The sequence below is a fragment of the Cimex lectularius genome, unplaced genomic scaffold, assembly GCF_000648675.2.
Source record: "Cimex lectularius strain Harlan isolate CLEC.00 unplaced genomic scaffold, Clec_2.1 scaffold25, whole genome shotgun sequence".
NCBI lineage: Eukaryota > Metazoa > Arthropoda > Insecta > Hemiptera > Cimicidae > Cimex > Cimex lectularius.
In genome coordinates this window covers 1130407-1151221 of record NW_019392633.1, presented here as the reverse complement: position 1 = coordinate 1151221, position 20815 = coordinate 1130407, and the positions used below count along the sequence as shown (strand labels likewise).

At 36.7% G+C, this 20815-nt stretch overlaps 1 protein-coding gene across 6 annotated transcripts in view; it reads right to left on the bottom strand.

Annotated features, from left to right (window-relative positions):
- LOC106668738 (protein spire) overlaps nt 1-20815 on the bottom strand; it is a 207719-nt gene that overhangs the window by 183528 nt on the left and 3376 nt on the right. For 5 of the 6 annotated variants that reach the window (XM_024224840.1, XM_024224855.1, XM_014397755.2 and 2 more), the window contains exon 2: nt 15867-16277. In XM_024224840.1, coding sequence (XP_024080608.1) covers nt 15867-16119 — 253 coding nt within the window. In that variant the 5' untranslated portion in view covers nt 16120-16277. Of the gene's footprint in view, nt 1-12501; nt 12790-15866; nt 16278-20815 lie in introns of those variants that run through there. The other variant, XM_024224848.1, reaches the window with a different exon arrangement.

Genomic DNA, 20815 nt, shown 5'->3' with positions numbered 1-20815 from the left:
TGCACAGGAGAATAAAGAACGATCTCCTATACTGACAGCCTTCATTTGTTTCTGATGGTATAAACTATTTAATCAGCCTAGTCTAGGCTAACAGCACGTATAATACGAATAAAATGTCGATAACTTTGGAAAATTGCAAAAAGGGGGAAAACGTTCAGATTTGGGTTTTTTCATTTTCTAACTTCATGATTTTTTACATTTGTATACCGTTTCTTATGGTATAAATTGTTTAGTCAGCCAAGTCTAGACTAACAGAACGTATAATATGAACGAAAAAGGTCGATAACATTGGAAAATGGCAAAATGGGGCAAATCGACAAGATTTGGGTTTTTCTCAATTTCTAATTTCATGACTTTTTACATTTGTAAACCATTTCTTATGGTATAAACTATTTATTCAGCCTAGACCAGACGAAAAAATCGTATAATATGAATAAAATATCGATAACTTTTAGAAAATCGCAAAATGGGGAAAAAGTCCCAGATTTGGGTTTTTCTCATTTTCTAATTTCATGACTTTTTACATTTGTAAACCATTTCTTATGGTATAAACTATTTATTCAGCCTAGTCCAGACGAAAAAATCGTATAATATGAATAAAATATCGATAACTTTTAGAAAATCGCATAATGGGGAAAAAGTCCCAGATTTGGCTTTTTCTCATTTTTTAATTTCTTGAATTTTTACATTTGTATACCGTTTCTTACTGTATAAATTGTTTAGTCAGCCAAGTCTAGACTAACAGAACGAAAAAGGTCGATAACATTGGAAAAAGGCAAAATGGGACAAAACGCCCTCATTTCCTAATATCATGTTATTTGGCCTAACGGCCATGATAGCTTGGGTTTTTAATCTAATATTTATCCCCTAACATAAAAATAATGTCATTTAAATAATAAAAAATTCTTTATAACTTAACCAGCTGGAGGTTAGTGTCGCTTGACAGAAACCACTGAATCACTGAATATAATGCATTGTAAAGAAACGATTTTAGATAATCCAGATATTCTTTATTTATGGAAGACGCGTTTCACTCACCTTGTGAGCATCATCAGTCTTCGTTAAACAAAACAGGATAGAAAAAACACAAAAACGACCTGTTCTTTTCAAACTGTCAACACTGAAACTGTCGTAACCAACTGATAAACCATACATCCTAATTTTTGAAGAGAAAACTATGGAAAACGTCCAACTGTCGACTACCCTCGAACCCAAGTTCGGTGGGCAGGGTGGACGAGACCGGAATCTGACCGCGGACTATAACATTGGAGTAGGTGATTCTCACGACAGTCGTGGGAAGTCTAATTCCTAAAACACTTGCGTGAGGTTTGCTCATGTGAGGGTCTCTAAACGGATTAAATGATTGAAAGTAGAAGATTTATAAAATGAAAAGGGGCGGTGGCACAAACGTCCCTGGGAGGCTGTCATCCGTGGCGCTCGCCGTGCCACCTGTTTCTCGATCATTTTTTGTATAAAAATACACCGGGATAGATTTGAGAGCATACGGTCTTCCCGATCCGCCGCATCCCCCGTTACCATTCCGCACAATTAACCGTGTGAAGGCTATGTGGAAGCGGTTATCGTAATTACCGTCGATCGGGAATGGGGACGGTCAGTAATTGGCCTTTTGTTCCTTCGGCATAAAACTTCTAAGATATGGGCGCGATCGCTATCGGTGGTGATGAATATGCCGACCGTTTCACGGTGAAAAAGGAGTAGTGGAAGTGCCGACGGATTCTAAAGGTGAGCAGTATCTTTCCCGGACGTCTTGAGATAGCGGGACCCGGGACAAATCGGAAAACCGCGAGGGGCGACAGACGGACAAACACCGGGGAAAGCGGAGTGTGGCTGACAGAAGAATACACCGCCGTTCCAAGTTGTGTAGAAAATATGAAAGTCCGACGTGACAAGGGAAATTTAAACGATGTCAACCGTGGGTTTATTTTTCCATATGAGTTTTTTTCGCTCCATATATAATAGCAAAATAGAATAATTTAATGAACCTTTTCCTTCGTTTATATCAGAAATATCCCCCTTCTTATTTCGATAAATGTTTGTCCATAATTTAATATTTAATAAACCCGACGACTTAACCAGTATTGAAATATATTTTATATTCTCATCTTTTCATTAACTTTGACAAAATAACATTAAAACTAACCCCATTAGAGTTCGTGGTTCGATTGACCAATTAACATTTTTCAATTAATTAATATGTATGGAAGGTATTGGTCGATATAAAAAAGTCAGTGTCACGAGCGGGATTCGAACCCACGACCTTCGAATGATACGCCGCTACTCTACCACTTGAGCTATCGTGACTTCGATCCGCTCGGACACCAACTTGCCATCTCAACCTTATCTCTCGAATTTTCCCTCCTTTTTGCCATTTTTCATGCTATTAAAAACAAACCATAATCCATTATATTTCTTGGTCCGATTGACCAAACAACTTCTTTCAATTAATTAATCTTTAAGTAAGGTATTGGTTGAAAAGAAAAAGTTAGTGTCGCGAGCGGGATTCGAACCCACGACTTTCTAGCTAGCTCTAAACTACTTGAGCTATCGTTTCATTTCAACAATACCTTACATAAAGATTAATTAACTGAATGAAGTTATTTGGTCAATCGGAACATGAAATATAATGGATTTAATAAGTAAAACGAAGTACATCCTCACTAAAGCTCTCCGTGGTCATTTCACTTGTCGTTGAGTATCGAATCCTGATTACACAACATTTGAAAAATGGCAAAAAGGAGGGAAAATTCGAAAGTTAGGTTGAGATGGGAGGTTGGTGCTTCCAACCTCCAATTCCGCTTCTGACACTATCTTTTTCATTTCAACCAATACATAAAGTTTAACTAACCATAATTTTTAACTAAACATTTTATAAAAATAGGCAATTTTGTAAAACGTTTCAATATAACATGTTTTCTTGTAGTTTCAACATTATTTATTGCCTATTCACTATTTTTCGTGGTCCGCTTGACCAATTAATATAATTCAATTAATTAAGGTTTTTAGTTGAGATAAAAAAGTCAGTGTCACGAGCGGGATTCGAACCCACGACCTTCGGCTTGATACGCCGCTACTCTACCACTTGAGCTATCGTGACTTCAAGTGAATTATTGAATTATTTACTGCTCTGAGTAGTTCTAAAACGACTTATTTCCAAAATTTCATTTTAAAAAAATAAAATTTTCATTTTAGTCGGAGGAGACTTGAGATCTTGTGAGATATCTGTGTAAGTGAACGCGACAAGTTGAGAAAACCTCGTCTGAAAATGCCGGATGCCACACACCGAAACCAAATAGAGCGAAGAACTGCTCCATTTCAAAACGAACTTTCATTCCTTAAAACTGACTGATCATTGTTTTAACCGTTTACCAATAGAAGTGACTACCATGCTGTATAAAATAATATCAGCAGGGAACTTTGTTTACAAAAAAAAATCACTTTATACACGGTATTATTCTTCCCTGAATACATTTATTACGAACTAGTTTGCCTTCAGCTTCTGAAGAAGAGTGGCCATTAGACTTCGTTAAATAGTCCTCGTTCCCAACACGAAAATCGATGATAATTTGGTACACAAAGAAGGCGAAACTGTCTGAAAGTCTTCCTAGACAACTCTACTAAGAATTATAGTTACCATTTTACGACATATTAATTGATTTCCCAATCGTACTTAATTTAAAGTTTATGTAAAAATTACACGTCGGATTTGTTCATTCTAACATTTTGTTCATTTAAAATAAATATTTGTACTTATTGTTTTATCATCCTGGTCTGCCTATCCTGCGTGGATTTTGTTAGGTCTGCGCGTCGGCATTTCGACATCATCAGTGTCAGAGATTTCAGTAGAACCGAATAGTGAAGATGGGGAAAAGCCGAAACCCGTCTCAACAAAAATCAGCGTGGACAGGCATGATGACTAAGTAACTATCAAACAATAGGTAAAAGTATTTACTTTAAAAGTTTAGATTTTCAGGTTTATCACCCCGCAGTCCACAGGAGGAAACCACACCATTTAAATATTTTTATATTGCAATTAAATTTTATCGCATCTTATTTTCAGTACAAAAACCATCTGAAAAAAGAAAAACTGAATATAAACACCGGATCTTAACAAAATTCTGAACATTCCCCGGTCACAATGATTAAAGGTTCAAGGTTGTTGCATTCATCAATGCGCCAAGGTAGAAGTAACAGGTAGCCTCAATTATACCATCAGTGGAAAGTTACATAGTATCCTCCATGTCTGACACGAAAAAATGTCATACTATTTAAAGAAAATTGATAATCACATTTTGTAATAAGCATAGATAAGACATATACTTTTTTTATGATGGAAAATGAATGATAACAATTATTAAGAGAAAGACGTGATGACCGATAAGATTCGTCTGACCTACATGCCGAGGGGACTAAAAATGCACAACGGACTCTCCCTAGTATGCTCTCTTCTTTATTCTGCACGTTTCAGATGCATAAATTTAAAGAGAAAGGATATCTTTACACAAAAGATCATTTATATTGACTTATTAAATTGAGAAAATAAATGAAAGTAAACTCTCAACATTTGAGTGGAAGTTGAAAAAGTATCTCGCATTAAGCAGAAAATAGTCAACGTTTAGAAAACACATCTACCAAGGCAGAGAGAGCAAGTGGCTATTTAGTTTCAAATGCAAAAACACATTTTCTTTGAGAACATCATGGGCGAGAGGCAATTATAAACTACACAGGTGCACAGGCGAGACTCGGATGTGGTAATAACCGGAAGTGCTGTATCAGTTGAGTGAACATCCTGCAGTCTCGCCATCTTCCCACCTTACATAAACAGATAGCTGAAAACGAGAAGTAAAAAAACTCTGATTCCCATGGATTACAATTCACGGCTCGGGACGAAGGGCAATGTCGCTCCGCTCGGCTGAATTTGATGCACGGCTCTTTTTCTCAAGTCAGGTATAGGGTGGAGTATAAAAACGAAACTAAATAAACTTAACAAAATAAGGCAAGTCGAACATCGTTACGAGGCACTATCAATACAATCCCAATATACACACAAACAAATTCCATCCTACTCTTCCTTTAAACGGTGACCGAAAAGCGATGTAATTAACCAGTTTCAACATTCAGTATAAAAGACTTTGGACTTTTTTTTATTAAGAAATTATATGAACCCTCGGCGGTCTTTGAAAAAAAGCTGATTTTGTAAATATTTCGAGTTCGAAAGCCGGGCCGCTGGATTCGAACCCGGGATCTTTACGGTACAGGATACCGTCGCGGCCATCGATTGGGCGACTTTAGACCGGTAATTCTGAGTGCGAAGGATTGCTCTTGAAGGATAACGAACCTAGATGCCCTTGCGACCCGAAGAAGGGTGCAGAGTATACCTAGCGTCGGTAATGAGGTAATGACGAGGAGAAACTGAGATTCCATTCCTCTTGACAGCACTACAGGTACATCCATGTAATTTTCGGCTACATTTTTATGCCTTCCTTATCTACTTATTTATTCGATTGTGAAGTTTAAAAAATCTAATAAAATGGTTAAGTATGTGCTGTTTACTCAATCATTTTTTCACTTGTACTGTACCTTGTTGAACAATATACTGCAGCTTAGTATTTTCTTGAATACCAGAACCTTTTTGACATTATGTTATGAATCCTATACAGTGTTAATTACATTTGTAAATCCTATTAAAATCTTTTTACTTTATACGAGAAATTAATTAGTAGAAACTACTACTATTAACTTATAGGATACACAAATGTAATTAACTACGTTATGTTTATTGGTCTGATTGACCAAATTACATTCTTTCAATTAATTTTTTTTTTTATGTAAGGTCTTGGTTGAAATGAAAAAGATACTGTCACGAGCGGGATTCGAACCTACGACCTTCGGCTAAATACGCCGCTTCTCTACCACTTGAGCTATCGTGACCTCGATCCACTCGAACACTAACTTCCCATCTCAACCTCACCTCTCGAATTTTCCCTTCTTTTTGCCTTTTCTTCGTTTTACTTATTAAATCCATTATATTTCATGGTCCGATTGACCAAATAACTTCATTCAGTTAATTAATCTTTATGTAAGGTATTGGTTGAAATGAAATGATAGCTCAAGTGGTATAGAGCAGCGGCATATTTGCCGAAAGTCGTGGGTTCGAATCCCGCTCGCGAAACTAACTTTTTCATTTCAACTTAAAGATTAATTGAAAGAAGTTATTTGGTCAATCGGACCAAGAAATATAATAAATTATGGTTAGTTTTAATGACATGAAACATGGCAAAAAGGAGGGAAAATTCGAGAGATGAGGTTGAAATGGGAAGTTTGTGTCCGAGTGGATCGAGGTCACGATAGCTCAAGTGGTAGAGTAGCGGCGTATTTAGTCGAAGGTCGTGGGTTCGAATCCCGCTCATGAACTGACTTTTTTATCTCAACCAATACCTTACATAAAAATGAATTAATTGAAAGAAGCTATTCGGTCAATCGGACTTCGAAATATAATGAATGTAATTAACATAGAACAGGACTCATGTGATGATGTCGAAAACGTTCTGTTAATTAAAAAAATCCTTTGTTCTACAACCTACAGTACAAGCGATAAAATGATTGTTTTCATGTGCAGTAATAAATACATAGCATTTTATATGTTTTTACTGCCTGATTATTTTGTTATCTCAATAGACGACACTTATCGAATAGGCGTTATAGTTCTAGATTCTGTATTCCGAAATTGGAAGCAAGTTGGCCAATTTGATTCATTTGGTTTATCATGTAGATATCGATTATACGTACGCTATGAGTACAAATCTACAATTTTTTCGATTTAAATCTGGGCGAAATGAGATAAACCATTTGCATAAAATAATGGATACTAGACATATCAAATGGAATACATTTATAAATTAAATTTTCACATTTCTCTTTCCGGTCTGAGGGATAATGGATCTGTCAGGCAGATCCACCACTGAAGATGGCGAAAGGCCGAACGCATTTGGCATAATAAAACAGGAAGGATAGGCAGACCAGTAATTATTACGAAAGTACAAAGTTGAACGGAAAAATAGAATTACCGACTTCTCTAGCCCCTCGACCAAATTTCAATGTAAAGTTCTATACGTAATTTGTATAATTAGCAAATGGCTTTTTTTTTCATTTATTTATTTTACAATTGTATGTCAAATGCAACCAGCAAAAATTATGTTGTTTACAATGATGTGCATATCAAATACGCAATATTGTATGTATATTTACACGTCTGATGTGATTGATTAGGACGGCCATCACCCAGTGAAAGAGTGGTCTTAATTGGCCATTATTGCGTGAAGTTATGAGCAGACCCAAGAGTTACCGAAGTTACAAAATCAGTTGGTCGCGCACCTCCGCTTCAGTCTTCTATGAGGTCGAAAGGAATGGTTGACCGGCCAGGTTGCGAATTAATGGGGTGTCATGAGAGGATAGTTGGAATGAAATTTGTTGTAGAAGGGTTGGGCCAGGTTTGTGACGTACGGTATCTGGAGATCGGATGATCGGTGAAATAGTATGGAGCATCAACGATGAGAGAAGGATTTGGATTGTAGGGATTGGATTTTGTTAAGGTTGGCTGTCCTGTATAGATCAAGTCCGTTGGTCCAAATTGGGGCGATTAGGGCAGTGTATAATAGGTTTTTGTTAAGTAATGTCAGTTTAGATCTTTTGCTAAGTAATCTCTTTAGTATTTAATATCTAAGGTTACAGACTCAATTCTCTCCGCTGTCGAAGCCAAGGATCAAGCATATGAAGATGGGGTTGGAGTTAAGAAGTAACAGGTTCAATGTTTGGGGGGAGGATTGTCGTGTCATCGGCATATGTGAAGATGCCGGAATGTAATGGGAGATCAGCTATAAATAAGAAGTAAGGGAGCAAGTGTGCTTCCCTGGGGGACAACGGCTAAAATGGGAAAATAGAAGAAGACGAGGTGCCTTGGACTTACTCGGAAGTATCGGTTTCAAATGGAAGGATTCGTGCCTAACTCGATTAAAGGCCTAGGATATGTCAAGGAAAACACTAGGGCAGTATTGTTTAAGCTCGAGAGAGTGGCAATGGTATCGACAAAATTTTGGGCATGATGAGTAGTCGAGTGGTATAGACTATTAAGGAATAAGGTATAGGTTCAATATGAATCAGAATTGGCGATTGAGGATAGCAATTGAACGCAAGTAAACTTAGCGAATGATTCAAACAAATAATTTAACCAGAAGAAGTCGGTAACATTGAATCTGTAGGTAAAAGGGAATGTCAAAACATGCCTCGACTTGTGAGACAGGAACATAAAATTATAACAACATTAGATAACGAAGAAGATACTTTGATTACCGTTCAAAATATACTGTCATAGCTTCGATTTTAAATGATTTGTTACAATATGATTTAAAACTTTATTTTAAAAATTGTTTTTGTTCTGAATAATTTCGTTTTAACCGGAATCGTACACATTGGAGCAAATGAACAATGGTACAGCGAATAGGAAATGAAATATATTTAAAATGAGGATGTTCGACGAGTTCAAAGTCACATACCAATATTTCGCGTGAATCCAAATTTCGAGTCCGAGGCCGATGAAGGAGAGGAAAAAGGCGTAGCCGAAGATCAAAGCTCTCAATTCTACCCAGACTTGAGTGTAACAGAAATGATAGATCGGAACGAACATCATCGCCAAAGCAATGTTCCGTACGACCATCTGCGGAAGCACTATGTAGTAATTGTACGATAGCTGGTTCACCAATTCATACATTTCGATTCTCGGTGAAGAATTGTTTTCAAAAATAAAAAACGAATAAGTACCTCCTAGCGTCAGTATGACGGGTTTCTCCAATGTGAAAATCTCGGTTTTCCGTATGTATTGAATCGAATATAAGCCCGGTTCTACGTTGAAATGTATTCTTTCCTCGTGTGTCGACACGTTGACTTTTAGATGGACGTCATCGCATGGTTCGTTGCAGAAAACGAACTGCCCGTACAGCTGTGGACTGGTGGCTACCAAAAATGTGAATGGAGTGCCTTGAAGGTTATATCCGATGGGAGCGTAATAAATCGGATCTTCGCCCTTCAATCTGGACAAATTCTTGTTGTGTACATAATAACTGATACTCTTTGTTTCTTCGACATTAATAATATTGACGGAGCTGAACTTATTGTTGGTGAAATTCAATTTCGTACTTTCAGAACCGGAAACGGTCATGGTAGTCGTGTAGAGCTCATTCGGAGCCACGTTCCCTTGAAACCAGAAACACGAAAGTTCGGCCGTTTCAGAGTAGGTGTTATAAATTCGAACTTGCCCCTTTCCTATGTAAGGAAGGGGATACTCGGATTCTAAAATCATCTGGACAAAGAAAGACATGAACATGGAGAGGCCGATCAATACGAAAGAGATGCACAAACATTTCAAGTCGGTGAGTTTCTCCCAAAGAGGTAGAAAAATGAATTCGACACATATGATGAAGAGCAACAATATGGAGGAGTCTAACGCGCGAAACGGCACTTTTCGCCTTGTATCCTCAGCCGACGAAAACAATAACGTGAATTGATACGTAAACACTTCATCAGATGCGTTCCAGATCGTACCGAACGATATCATTGGGAAAATGGTAAGCATCAGTTTTATCGTGTCCTTTCTACGAGCTTTGGTTTCTTCGGTCTGTCTGCAAAGTTTAAAAATTGTGCGTTCCACAGTCCAAAAATTAACCGGCACCCTCACGAACCGCTTCCTCTTGTACATAAAACAAACGATGTAGATACTGAACGCCACCACTTCCAAGGCGTTGTTTATCACAAAGTAAAGTAAATTTTCTTTTACGAACATCAAGGCAGTTTCGAAAACTAGCTGTGTGACTATTTTCGTTAGTAAAACCACACATAAGCACGATCTGACATATTCCTTTTCTGATTTCAATATTTGATCGGCCAGGAAAGCATGCCTCGCGCCAAAAAATACGTAATATACACACCGCGAATATATGGCAAATTGAACGACCGTTTGACGCCAAATCGTATTTACAAATTCCAAAGTCACTACTAATTTAAGAAGTGCAACACATAATAAAACTGCGTTAGACGTGACAAAAATGCAATACCTCCCTACAAAAGAGTCGACCATCCATCCGACAAACACGCCCGATAAAGCACCACCGACTCCCACTATCGACAGAACGAAGTCGGTATAAATGGGAAGAAAACCCAGCCCTTCGGCATACGACGACTTCAACAACGCATTCAACGACAGGTGGGAGTGCTGAAACAGTAACTCTCCCAAAAGCAGGAATTTCAAAGAACTATAGACCGCTAAAGCTTCAATGGCGCTCTTCCTAACAACAAGGGGGAGGGTCGGCTTAGATTCCTCCTTCGCTTTCGATTGTTCTATGCTCTCCTGTTGCAATACAGCATTTTCTACCATTTCTTCATTCTTTTCAATTGTATTAAAAAAATATTTCATTATTACAGACCAAACCAATTTTAAACAATACCTAACCTGTTCTGAGGTGCAGGTGACAGTGAGTTAAACATATGTTGCTAAGTATTACAAGTAAATATTTATATGAAGTACATGCCGGGATAATTTCAGTTTCCTGTTTTCCATGTATGTACAGGAAAACACAAAGCATATTCGTTCTCGGTGAAAATCAGCATTTCGATATTCTACGTAGAATAACAGATGTTTTGTGCTTGTGTGTATTTTCCGCTCGCAGGACGAATGCGATATGTTCGAATTCGCTTCCGATCAACGAACAGTGGCCTCACCCATTGACACAGATACCTTTGTCTTTCAAATCATTTAAGTTGTGTATAATTTCAATTGCCAATTCTATACTGTAAGATTTGGAGTTGAGACGTAGGTACTCCTATGGTCAGAACAAATCAACACCTGATTATCATCGGTAGGTTCTACGTATTCAAAAGCCAAAAGGATTGCGTAAAGAGAAAACACGCCAAGGAAACGGTATGAAACATATTTATTGTTGAAGAAGTCATAAGTATGAACCCCGACTTACAACCGTCTTAGAACTGTCTGTGAAAATAATAGTCGCGTTAGGTCATTTTTGGTGGATCAGATCCGAAATCTACAATTTCCTTCATAAAGTGTAAATTCGGCAAGGTCAGGTATATAACCAAAGAGGATTTTTACAACGACAGGGTGAAGCACGAGCACTTACTTTTGGGACGAAGCCCCGTGTCTGGCTTGTAGAGAAAGGTAGAGAGCGCGTAGCAATGCGACCCGATTTGTCGGCAGCGAGTATGTAGGTCCCCACAGGGTTGTTTCATTGTATAAATATTGTTTTGTGTCACTAGGATGTGTTGAGGGTGAAAGTATTTATTACCGTGAATGTGTGGAGTGAGGGGGTACTCAATATTCCGCCAACGACCGTCCATTAAGTTAGTGTATATAAGGTGATGGATGAATATCGAGTACTCCACCACCTAATTGAATGAATGGTATTTAAGTATGTGAATGGGTTTGGATACATGCAGTGGGTGTTGAATCGGCCTAGTTGTTTACAGCATCCGGAGCCCAACCCCCGGTGGTTGGACGGATAAGGCCGAGGTCTGGCCCTAGACTGCCAACACCCAGGGTGGGTGATTCTCGAGTCCTGTCGGCAATTTACTATAAATAGCAAAATCTGGAAATGCCGGTGGACTGCGAGATGTGATGGGCTCAACTCTGTACATGTGTGTATTACACGTACGGTATTGAATTTTCATAAATCCAAAACCAAATAGAACCATCGCTTTTAACTATCGAACCAAATAGATTCCCTTTTGTCAATTCGTACAATATTTCACTTTTCACAAATATCGTTGAAATTAAAAGTTATTTCAGTTATAATAAGAGAATCGACTTTTTATTACACATATTTGAAATGGTGCTATACCTTATTTAAACTTTTAAGCGATCCAACCGTCATTATAATTAATCAACCTTAGTTGAATAATTAGTATAATTCTCATTCGCATTAACAACAACGGATTGTTTTTCTTTTCTTTAAAAGGTCTAGAGCGGTATCAACCGCTTTTGAAAGCCTAAGCGTCCCTTATAAGGAAAGAGGTTACTGAACACTCAACAGCTGACTTCTATTGATTTCTGGACCCAAGGACACTGCGCTTTCTCCAGGAATAATCTCAAACGACTAATATTAGCTATTATCGACTGTGAATATTTGATAGAGAAGATAACGACTGAAAACAGAAAAAGAATACAGATTCCACTGTCTGCTTGCTTCTAGTAACGATTATCTTTTCTCTTATCGAAAATAATTTAATACCCAAACAGCAAATACGTTGGTTCATAGTTACGGTCTAAGGTCCGACATCTTCCATAACCGTGATTAATCTAATTAATCTAACCGTAATTCATCTAACTTCGTCTAATAAGTTTCCCGGTGAATTATGTTATTAACAAATATAATTTACAAAAACTTTTAAAATAAAAATTAAAGTTGCTCTAACACTGCCCACCTCTTGGTCGGGAGGTTGTCATACTTGTCTGTTGGTTCAATGGAGAGATTTCTTTCCGCACATTCGCGGAAGCCGATCGTCTTTTTGTCTCGATATCCTTCTGTCGCACAGTCGAATCGGATGGAAATGTTTTTAATCGTCGGCATTGTTTTCCCATAAGGAGAACCGGATAGATCAGAGACGGTTTATCGCCACATCCTAAAAGGGGTTCGAAAGAGTTCGGGACCACTTGCGTCCGCACGTGCATCCGGAGTAAACACGGTACAGAGCCCCGGTTCGGCACTACTAACACACCACTAAAAAATAATCAAGACTTTCTAAGTAATGAGATCTGCAAAGGGCAAAGGCCAAACGGCATCGATCCCCCCATACATCGCACTCGTATTGACCGACCCAGAAAACCCATTCGGTCCCGAACACAGACGAACGTTTAAAAATAAACCAGATACACTAAAAAATATTGGTATTAACAACTGATCAAATGACCGTTTAAATAACTGATAACCAGCGAAAAGTCGTTCGTTTATTTACACCAAATAAAATCTTGTTCGCTCAAAAAATCAACATCACAATTACCGTTATCGCGATTTTAATATTAAATTATTTTATTTGTGTGATGATTTATTGAACTTCACAACCTGTTTTACTTTTTATTATCTAGATTTCAGAACTATTGCCGTGGATGTACACAAGGAGTACCGGCAGTGATCGCCGTAATGGCAATAAAAAGTAAGAGGTTGGTTAGTTTATTAACTACAACCAAAATAAAAAAGGTCGGACTTATACAAGATTCTATTCTAAAAAGTATTATTTTAAACAATATTAATCTAGATTGTCTCAAATTCAAGTTTAAATACTCATATCACATGAAAGTGTAATTGGTTGAAAGATGGTCGAAGATCATCATGATCAGATTTAATCAAGATGAGATGCATGATTAAAAATTCACTCTTGCGCTCACTCACTCTCTCTCTCTCTCTCTCTCTCTCTCTCTCTCTCTCTCTCGAAATTTTATTTCTAGATTTATATCGACAATTTATAATTCATGATTTGTACTGAATTGTATTGAAAAAGTATTTTTGCTCACTTATTACATTAGTAATTTACTTTTTAATTGCTCAATTATTCTGAAAATTAGAATAGTTATTTCAATAGGCAAGTAAATGTGTTTGAAGTAAATACATATGTAGTTCAATGTAAAATGATTAGATGTAAGCACATTGACCACAAAAATCAAGTTATTCGAAGTAATTAATGTTTAATAAATTAGAAGTAAACTTAGTAACCATTGTACATATTTATATGTAGGTTTTAAATATTTCACGTTATATGTAAGAATGGTCCTTGAGACCAAATCTTGTGTGATTGATAAATAAAACGTTCATCTTCGTCATCATCATCATCTTCATCATATCTCTCTCTCTCTCTCTCTCTCTCTCTCTCTCTCTCTCTCTCTCTCTCTCTCTCTCGTTAATTTTTAAACAAAATGATACTCATTCATTCCATTAAAAATAAGTTCCAACCATCTTTCAGATACTTTCCTACATACAACAGATGTATACATACACATTAAACTTTTTCGCACATCGAGTGACATTTGGTTAATTCGCCGAAAAAAAGGGTTAACGTTAGTTTTGAAATCTGAGGTCGGCAAAATTTGGTTTTCGCTTTCATATTGTTTTTAAACTTGGTGTTCAGGCTGATTAAATCGAAAGGTTAAAACCCCGGTTTTATTGTGCTTTAATCAATCCACATTCCGACCCGTACAAACAAGGTCGATCGGCAAACTGAAATCCGACCGATTTTATGTCCCCTTTTCGTTTCCACGGCAAAGGGCGAAATCCAGAAATTTGTGGGCCCCCCCTTTTTTATGTTATTTTCCGATGATGGCGGAATCAACGAGACTCTTGTAATTTATTTTGTTTTTAAGCGTGGTTAAAACCGAAAACTACTTGTTAAAAACCGGAGCAAAGCCTTTTATTCGGGTATTGTTGGCAGATGTGAAATAGCCCGTTATCTCGACGTTTGTTTCTTGGAGTTGACACATCAAGTTACGAAACGGATCGGCATCGTCTTTTCAACGAAGATCAGTTAAAAAGTTAAACAAAGTTAATCCCAAAAAGAATTAAAGATAAATTTAATTAGGACTCTTTTGCCGTGTGATCCAAGAGGAAAGAGAAAAAATCCCAGTTAGTTTGTATATTTTTCGTTTTAGGGATAATTTTATCAAATCAAATCCTAATTAAGCTCGAATTGGCATTAATATATAGACAGATATACAACGAATGTAAAATAAAAATTGACCATAATAAAAATTAATGCATTAAATAAATGGACTTACGACAAATATGACATTGTAGAAATAATAATTTTATTTATTAATTTATTGTAAACTAAGGTTTGTTTGTTTACTTTATCGGATTTACATGAATGTAAATATACAAAAAGAAAATGTACTTTGTTGCTATAACTTGGTGGTATAAAACCTAGAGCAAAATAATAGAACCGGATATAAACTTCTTGAAGGATTCAGAGATAATAAAGATTTTTTTAATTTTATTAGGAACGCATTTCATTTGTGTGCACCGATATAACAGGCAATGAATGAATGAAGAAAGAATTGTAATTACAAAAACAAAATACAACATAATAAATAAAAAATTCTTAATACAGCATTGATTGTAAAAACCGTCTGCCGGCAGTGCTGGCCGGGGATGAAACTAAGGTTTAAAAGAAAAAAAAAATTAAGAGAAAATGAAATCTTGGTGATTGCCATACACAGAACAAAAATAAACACTGACAGGGCTCTTCAATATAAAACTAAAATCTAAAATTAAAATAAAATAATAATTTAATTGTCCCACAATCTCTCTGCGGTACTCGGTTTGGAGATTTGTGCTTAGCGATGAAAACGCTTCTCGAAACTTTGTTAGTACACAAAAAGAGAAAGAACTCAGCAAGGATGGAACTCAGTCAGAAAAACGAAAAAGATCTTCCCTTAAAGAGGACTTGCACAGTGAAGAACGATCAACAGGATCATCTCTCGATTGGGAGAAATTATGGTGGCACGCACCTAAGCTTGAAGAACCACCGTAATTACTTGGGGATATTATTTTTATTGCTTAAGTTAAGAAAAACAGCAGACAGTAGATAAAAATCTATTTTTCTAAGGGGGGAGAATATTATAGAAGATTTTTTGAAATTGACTCACCCTATCTCAAATTATTTCTACGGATTTGACGAGTATCGGGGTGAAAATAAAAGTGGATCGATAGGGATCATTATTTTCTAAAACACGTGATAGTCGAGCCGGGCGGCCGGTTTTCCATAATTATTTATTAAGGTGTCAATTATAAACAACTCACCTCCTCCTCCGGCGAATATGGTGTTTGCATGAACGTGTCCATCTCTGTGGATGAGGACTTGGTCCAGTTCGGAAACAACACGACACTTGGCCCTGTCACTTGTAAGGGTGTTCCTAAAGCACTTGGCACACTGATAGCAAATGGCCCAGCAGTGTTCCTCCGAAATGGGGGCGTTGAAGGAGACGAGAATGTCGTTGAGAGAGACGCAGTGGTCCTCGTTGAGCCGACACTTCCCCGGCCTTCCTTCCTCCATCGATCGTCCTTTCGCTCAACGTTTGACGCGCTTTTTCACTCGTTCTTACACGGTCGTTCGCAGTACATGACGGTTCAGCTCGGACTGGGCTCTTTCCCCGATCCGGAGCCTTCCTTCCTTCTTCCCCCACTCCGGCGACGGCCACGACTCCCGCCTCACTGTAACAAAATACATTCGCCCCCTGTATTCTCGCATGTATCTCACCCTTGGCCCCTGCCGATCATTCGCCGTTCGACAACCCCCGACGAGGGAAACCCGTCCCGTTCAACCCCCAAACACTTTTCCGATCCGGGAGGGCGGATCCGTCGTCAAGTACGTCATTCGACTGGATTATTGGATTCTCACATCAAAAAGAAAATTGATGGATAGAGAGAGAAGATAATTTATTCTGGGACTTAGAGTCCCCTAAGAATAATAAAAAGGGCAGACATTTTTTTACAAATCTGGCACTCGAATTAATTGTTTGACAAGTAAAATAAGCTGAACTAAATCTGACTAAAGTTGAATCTGTGAGAAGTGAGATAAAATACATTATCCTGGGACAAAATACATTCGCCACATGCGATCTCGCATGTATCTCCCTTGGCCCCTGCCGATCCCATCGAATGATGAACGATGATCCTCAGAAATTTTTGCAAATCTGTCACTCGAATTAATAAAGGACTTACGTTAACATCAAGTAAAATAAGATGAACTAATTCTAACTAAAGTTGAATCTGAGAGAAGTGAGAGAAAATACAATATTCTGGGACGAGCGTCCCCTAATAATTATAGAAAGAGCACAACATTTTTTATAAAACTGGCACTCGAACTAATACAGGTTTGACGTTAACATCAAGTAAAATAAGCTGAACTAAATCACATAATATAAAACATAACGATAAGAATTTAGGTAAAAGTAGTAATAATAAAGAATATTCAGTCTTTTACTCACATAATCACAAACTGTAAACTTAAAAGTTGAGAAAAGGAAGGTAACAAGTTTTCCAATGTTGCAAAAGCACCTAATAATATTGTGAACTATGTTGAAAGTTCTCTTATGATAAGTATATCATATAGTATTTATTATGAAAAATTGATCTATTTTAAATTGGCTTCATCAAAACAGAGAGGATAGGCGGATCAAAACAATCGGAAACGGCCAAACTACAGATTCTTAACTCAGTAGATATCAAAGGGAAATCTTGAATTTGAAATTTCGAAAGTAAGTCAATGTTTTCTGGTCAGAGTTCAAGATAAAGATGAATCTGAGAGAAGTGAGAGAAAATACATTATTTTGGGACGAGGGTCCCCTAAGAACCGTAACTGAATGATGAACGATGATTCTCAGAAATTTTTACACATCTTGCCTCATGAATTAACGGTTTGATGATAGCATATAGTGAAATAAATTGACATAAAACACAAAGTACAAAATATAAACAAGAGAAATAATAGCACCAATAATAATTTAGGGAAAAATAGTAATAAAAAAGAATATTATTATTCGGATTTCGTGAGATGCGGCCTGGTGTGACGTAGGTTTTAGAAAAACATTTTCTTTATCGTGTCAACGTTTCGATCTTTATTGAGATCATCTTCAGGGCTTGGGATTTAGAAACAATGATGATTTGTAACTCGAACTAGGAAGGACCGCTAAAATGTGGAGTTTTTATGACGAGGAAGTTATAGGTCAGGTTAAGAGAATGGAAAGAAGATTTGAACTGATGGCTGGAAAATAAGTGAGGTCGACGGATTGGTAAAGGAAGGAGCCTAGGAAGTAGGGATAAAGCCAGGATAGATACATAGATAGGTACAGGTGTGAGGCTCTAGACATTCGGGGAACAACAACAAAACAGTCTTTTCAGACGTTCTTCTTGTTCCTCCGAAAGTCCACCATGGGCGACACTGCTGATACAAAACTTATTTTAGAAATAAAGCAGACTATTGCATCCTTCCTAGGACATTAGTCTCGTATTACAAATGTAAACTTTTGTATTTTCCCCTCTGTGTTTAGTGTAGATATCTTACCAATTTTTCTGTTTTGGTTGTTCGTTATGTCTATTGTCTCTATTTTATGTGTTTCATTTGATTTTTCCGTTGATTTATTTGTCCTTTTTTATTAGATTAGGCCAGGGTTTTACAACTTGTGTATTGTTGTTTTTCCCCTGTGTTTAGTGTAGATATTTTACCAATTTTTTTCTGTTTAGGTTGTTCGTTATGACTATTGTTTCTATTTTATGTGTTTCATTTGATTTTTACGTTGATTTATTTGTGGTTTTTGTATTAGATTAGGACTGGGTTTTACTACTTGTGTATTGTTTTTTTCCCTTTGTTTTGTGTAGATAGTTTACCAATTTTTTCTGTTTTGGTTGTTCGTTATGACTATTGTCTCTATTTTATGTGTTTCATTTGATTTTTACGTTGATTTATTTGTGCTTTTTTTATTACATTAGGGCTTGGTTTTAAAACTTGTGTATTGTTTTCTTTTTTCTTTTTTATATGTTTAGTGTATGGTGATTAGTGACCGTTAGTCGATGGTTATTCGGAAATCGTGAGATGCGGTCTGGTGTGATGTAGGTTTCAGAAAAACATTTTCTTTTATCATGCCAACGTTTCGATCTTTATTGAGATCATCTTCACGGTTCAAAGTGTTTGTTTTCTGTGTAATTGTGTCATTCTTGCGTGTCGTGTTGAGAGTGCCAGTGAGATATTACTGTTGTATGTTTATATCCGTTGGATTTGAAGGGGTGAAGAAGGAAGTCGGTATAGATTGAACTACTTTGATTAAATATAAAAAATATATTTTGCATTGAATAAATTCACTTTTTCCACATCCTACATGTGTTTGTTAAATTTAAACCATGTTTGTAAATCCCAGGCCCTGAAATGCCTTAAAGGAAATTTAATGCTTTTTGGATTTCCCCAAAAATGAATAGTTCAGGAGCTACGAGTAGATTTTTGACGAAAACCGTAGATAGTTAAAAAAAACACACATAAAAAGTTGAATATCTGCGAAAGTTTGTGATGCGAGTAGGCAGGCCCATACCCTCTATCAATTTAGAAGCTTGGTCATCCCAGACTATAGAAATACAGATAAAGAAATACAGATAGTCTGTAACGTAAATGTAATTAAATTCTTTTATGTGTCGTATGAGGATTACAAGCACGTCTTTTGGGTATGTGAATTTTAAGTATTTAACTAATTTTACCCAGTCGGTAGTGGAGTCCGACGAGGATAATGGGACCACTCGCAAATTGGGTAAATTAACAAAAAACATTAAGCGGCATAAAACTAGTGCATTTTATGGAAAAATGAGTTATTTAGAATATTATCTGGAAGTGCATTATTTATTCATTTTGAAAACCATTGGCATATAGTCCCTCGGGTAGAATACATTTGCTACGATCGCCGGTCAATGCTTGATTTTCAAGGACTAGGTACGGAAGGTAAAATACGTCCTTCTATTTCGATGGCCAAACTACGCCTGAAGTATGAAATTTAATGTGAGTAGGAGCCATCTTTTTATAAAAGGATTGAACTCCACACTCACTCCATCATACATAATTTCTATCTATAGGTAAGGGTATGGGATAAAGAAGGTATGTAAACAAATCGTAAACTAACCAGGGGCTTCCTCAACAACACCAACAGGACTCTGACCCTTCTGTCAAATTTCACACACCAGCCAAGAAGATCACAACCAGACTTGCTGCAGAATAGCCGGACAAACGTAGAACTATTGGAGGTCTGTTAATGGTATATTTCCGGCTCGATATTTGAATAATAAGATTGAGGGAATTCTGACAAGGTTGTATATATCGCAGTATACATTTCATTGCGAAAGTCATAAAAATAGAGAAGGGTTGTACTGTCGGGTATAAAAAAGCTTTATCAATTAATGAAGCTAATAAAGAATCTGCAGGTAGGTGTATAGGCATAACACAAAATTATGCGGAGGGCATAGCAGTCCTACTTTATATATATACGCAGTGCAAAAGATGCATAAATATACAATAGACGTTTTTCCACTTTTTATAACCCTCATTGACAGAATGCGATGGTTTGACGTTGCAAATAAAAATAATCTTTTAAAATAAAAAATTTCTTTAAAAGTTCAATTCATCGAACTGAGTCAACGATTTTCAACAATATTATCAATAATAAAGCTTTAAATAAAAGGAACCCAATCACGTGCACGTGCATTCTCGCAGAATATAGACATTTGTTTTGATAAAGGATTTTTTCCGTAAAAGTTTATGCCAACTTCTTTGTGTTTCTGCATTTAACAGCTTTTATTTTTTGTAAATTTATCAAATTGTAAGCCTAAAAAATTATCTAAGGGAATTGTTTCTTTGTTGTCGATTTTGAAAAAATTCTATTCATTTTACACATGTAAAAATAACTTCAATATTATGACGTTATAAGAATAAAACTGAACATAGAACATATTGAGAGCTCAGCTAACGGGAGACGGCTAAAGCTAATTTAAACAAAAATTATGACAAAATACATATTTTCGTAATTTATTTACATAAACGTGTATATTCTGTATCAAAGAAAAATGCAAGCGATTTCACGCATGTTGTGGCTTTTTATACGCAAAGATAAGAAAAACATGAGAATGATGACCAATAACGTGGATTATGTTTATTGCATAGCCTCGCAAATTTTAATTAGTTCGTTAGGAAAAGTGAAGGTGTCGATTTGTTCCTT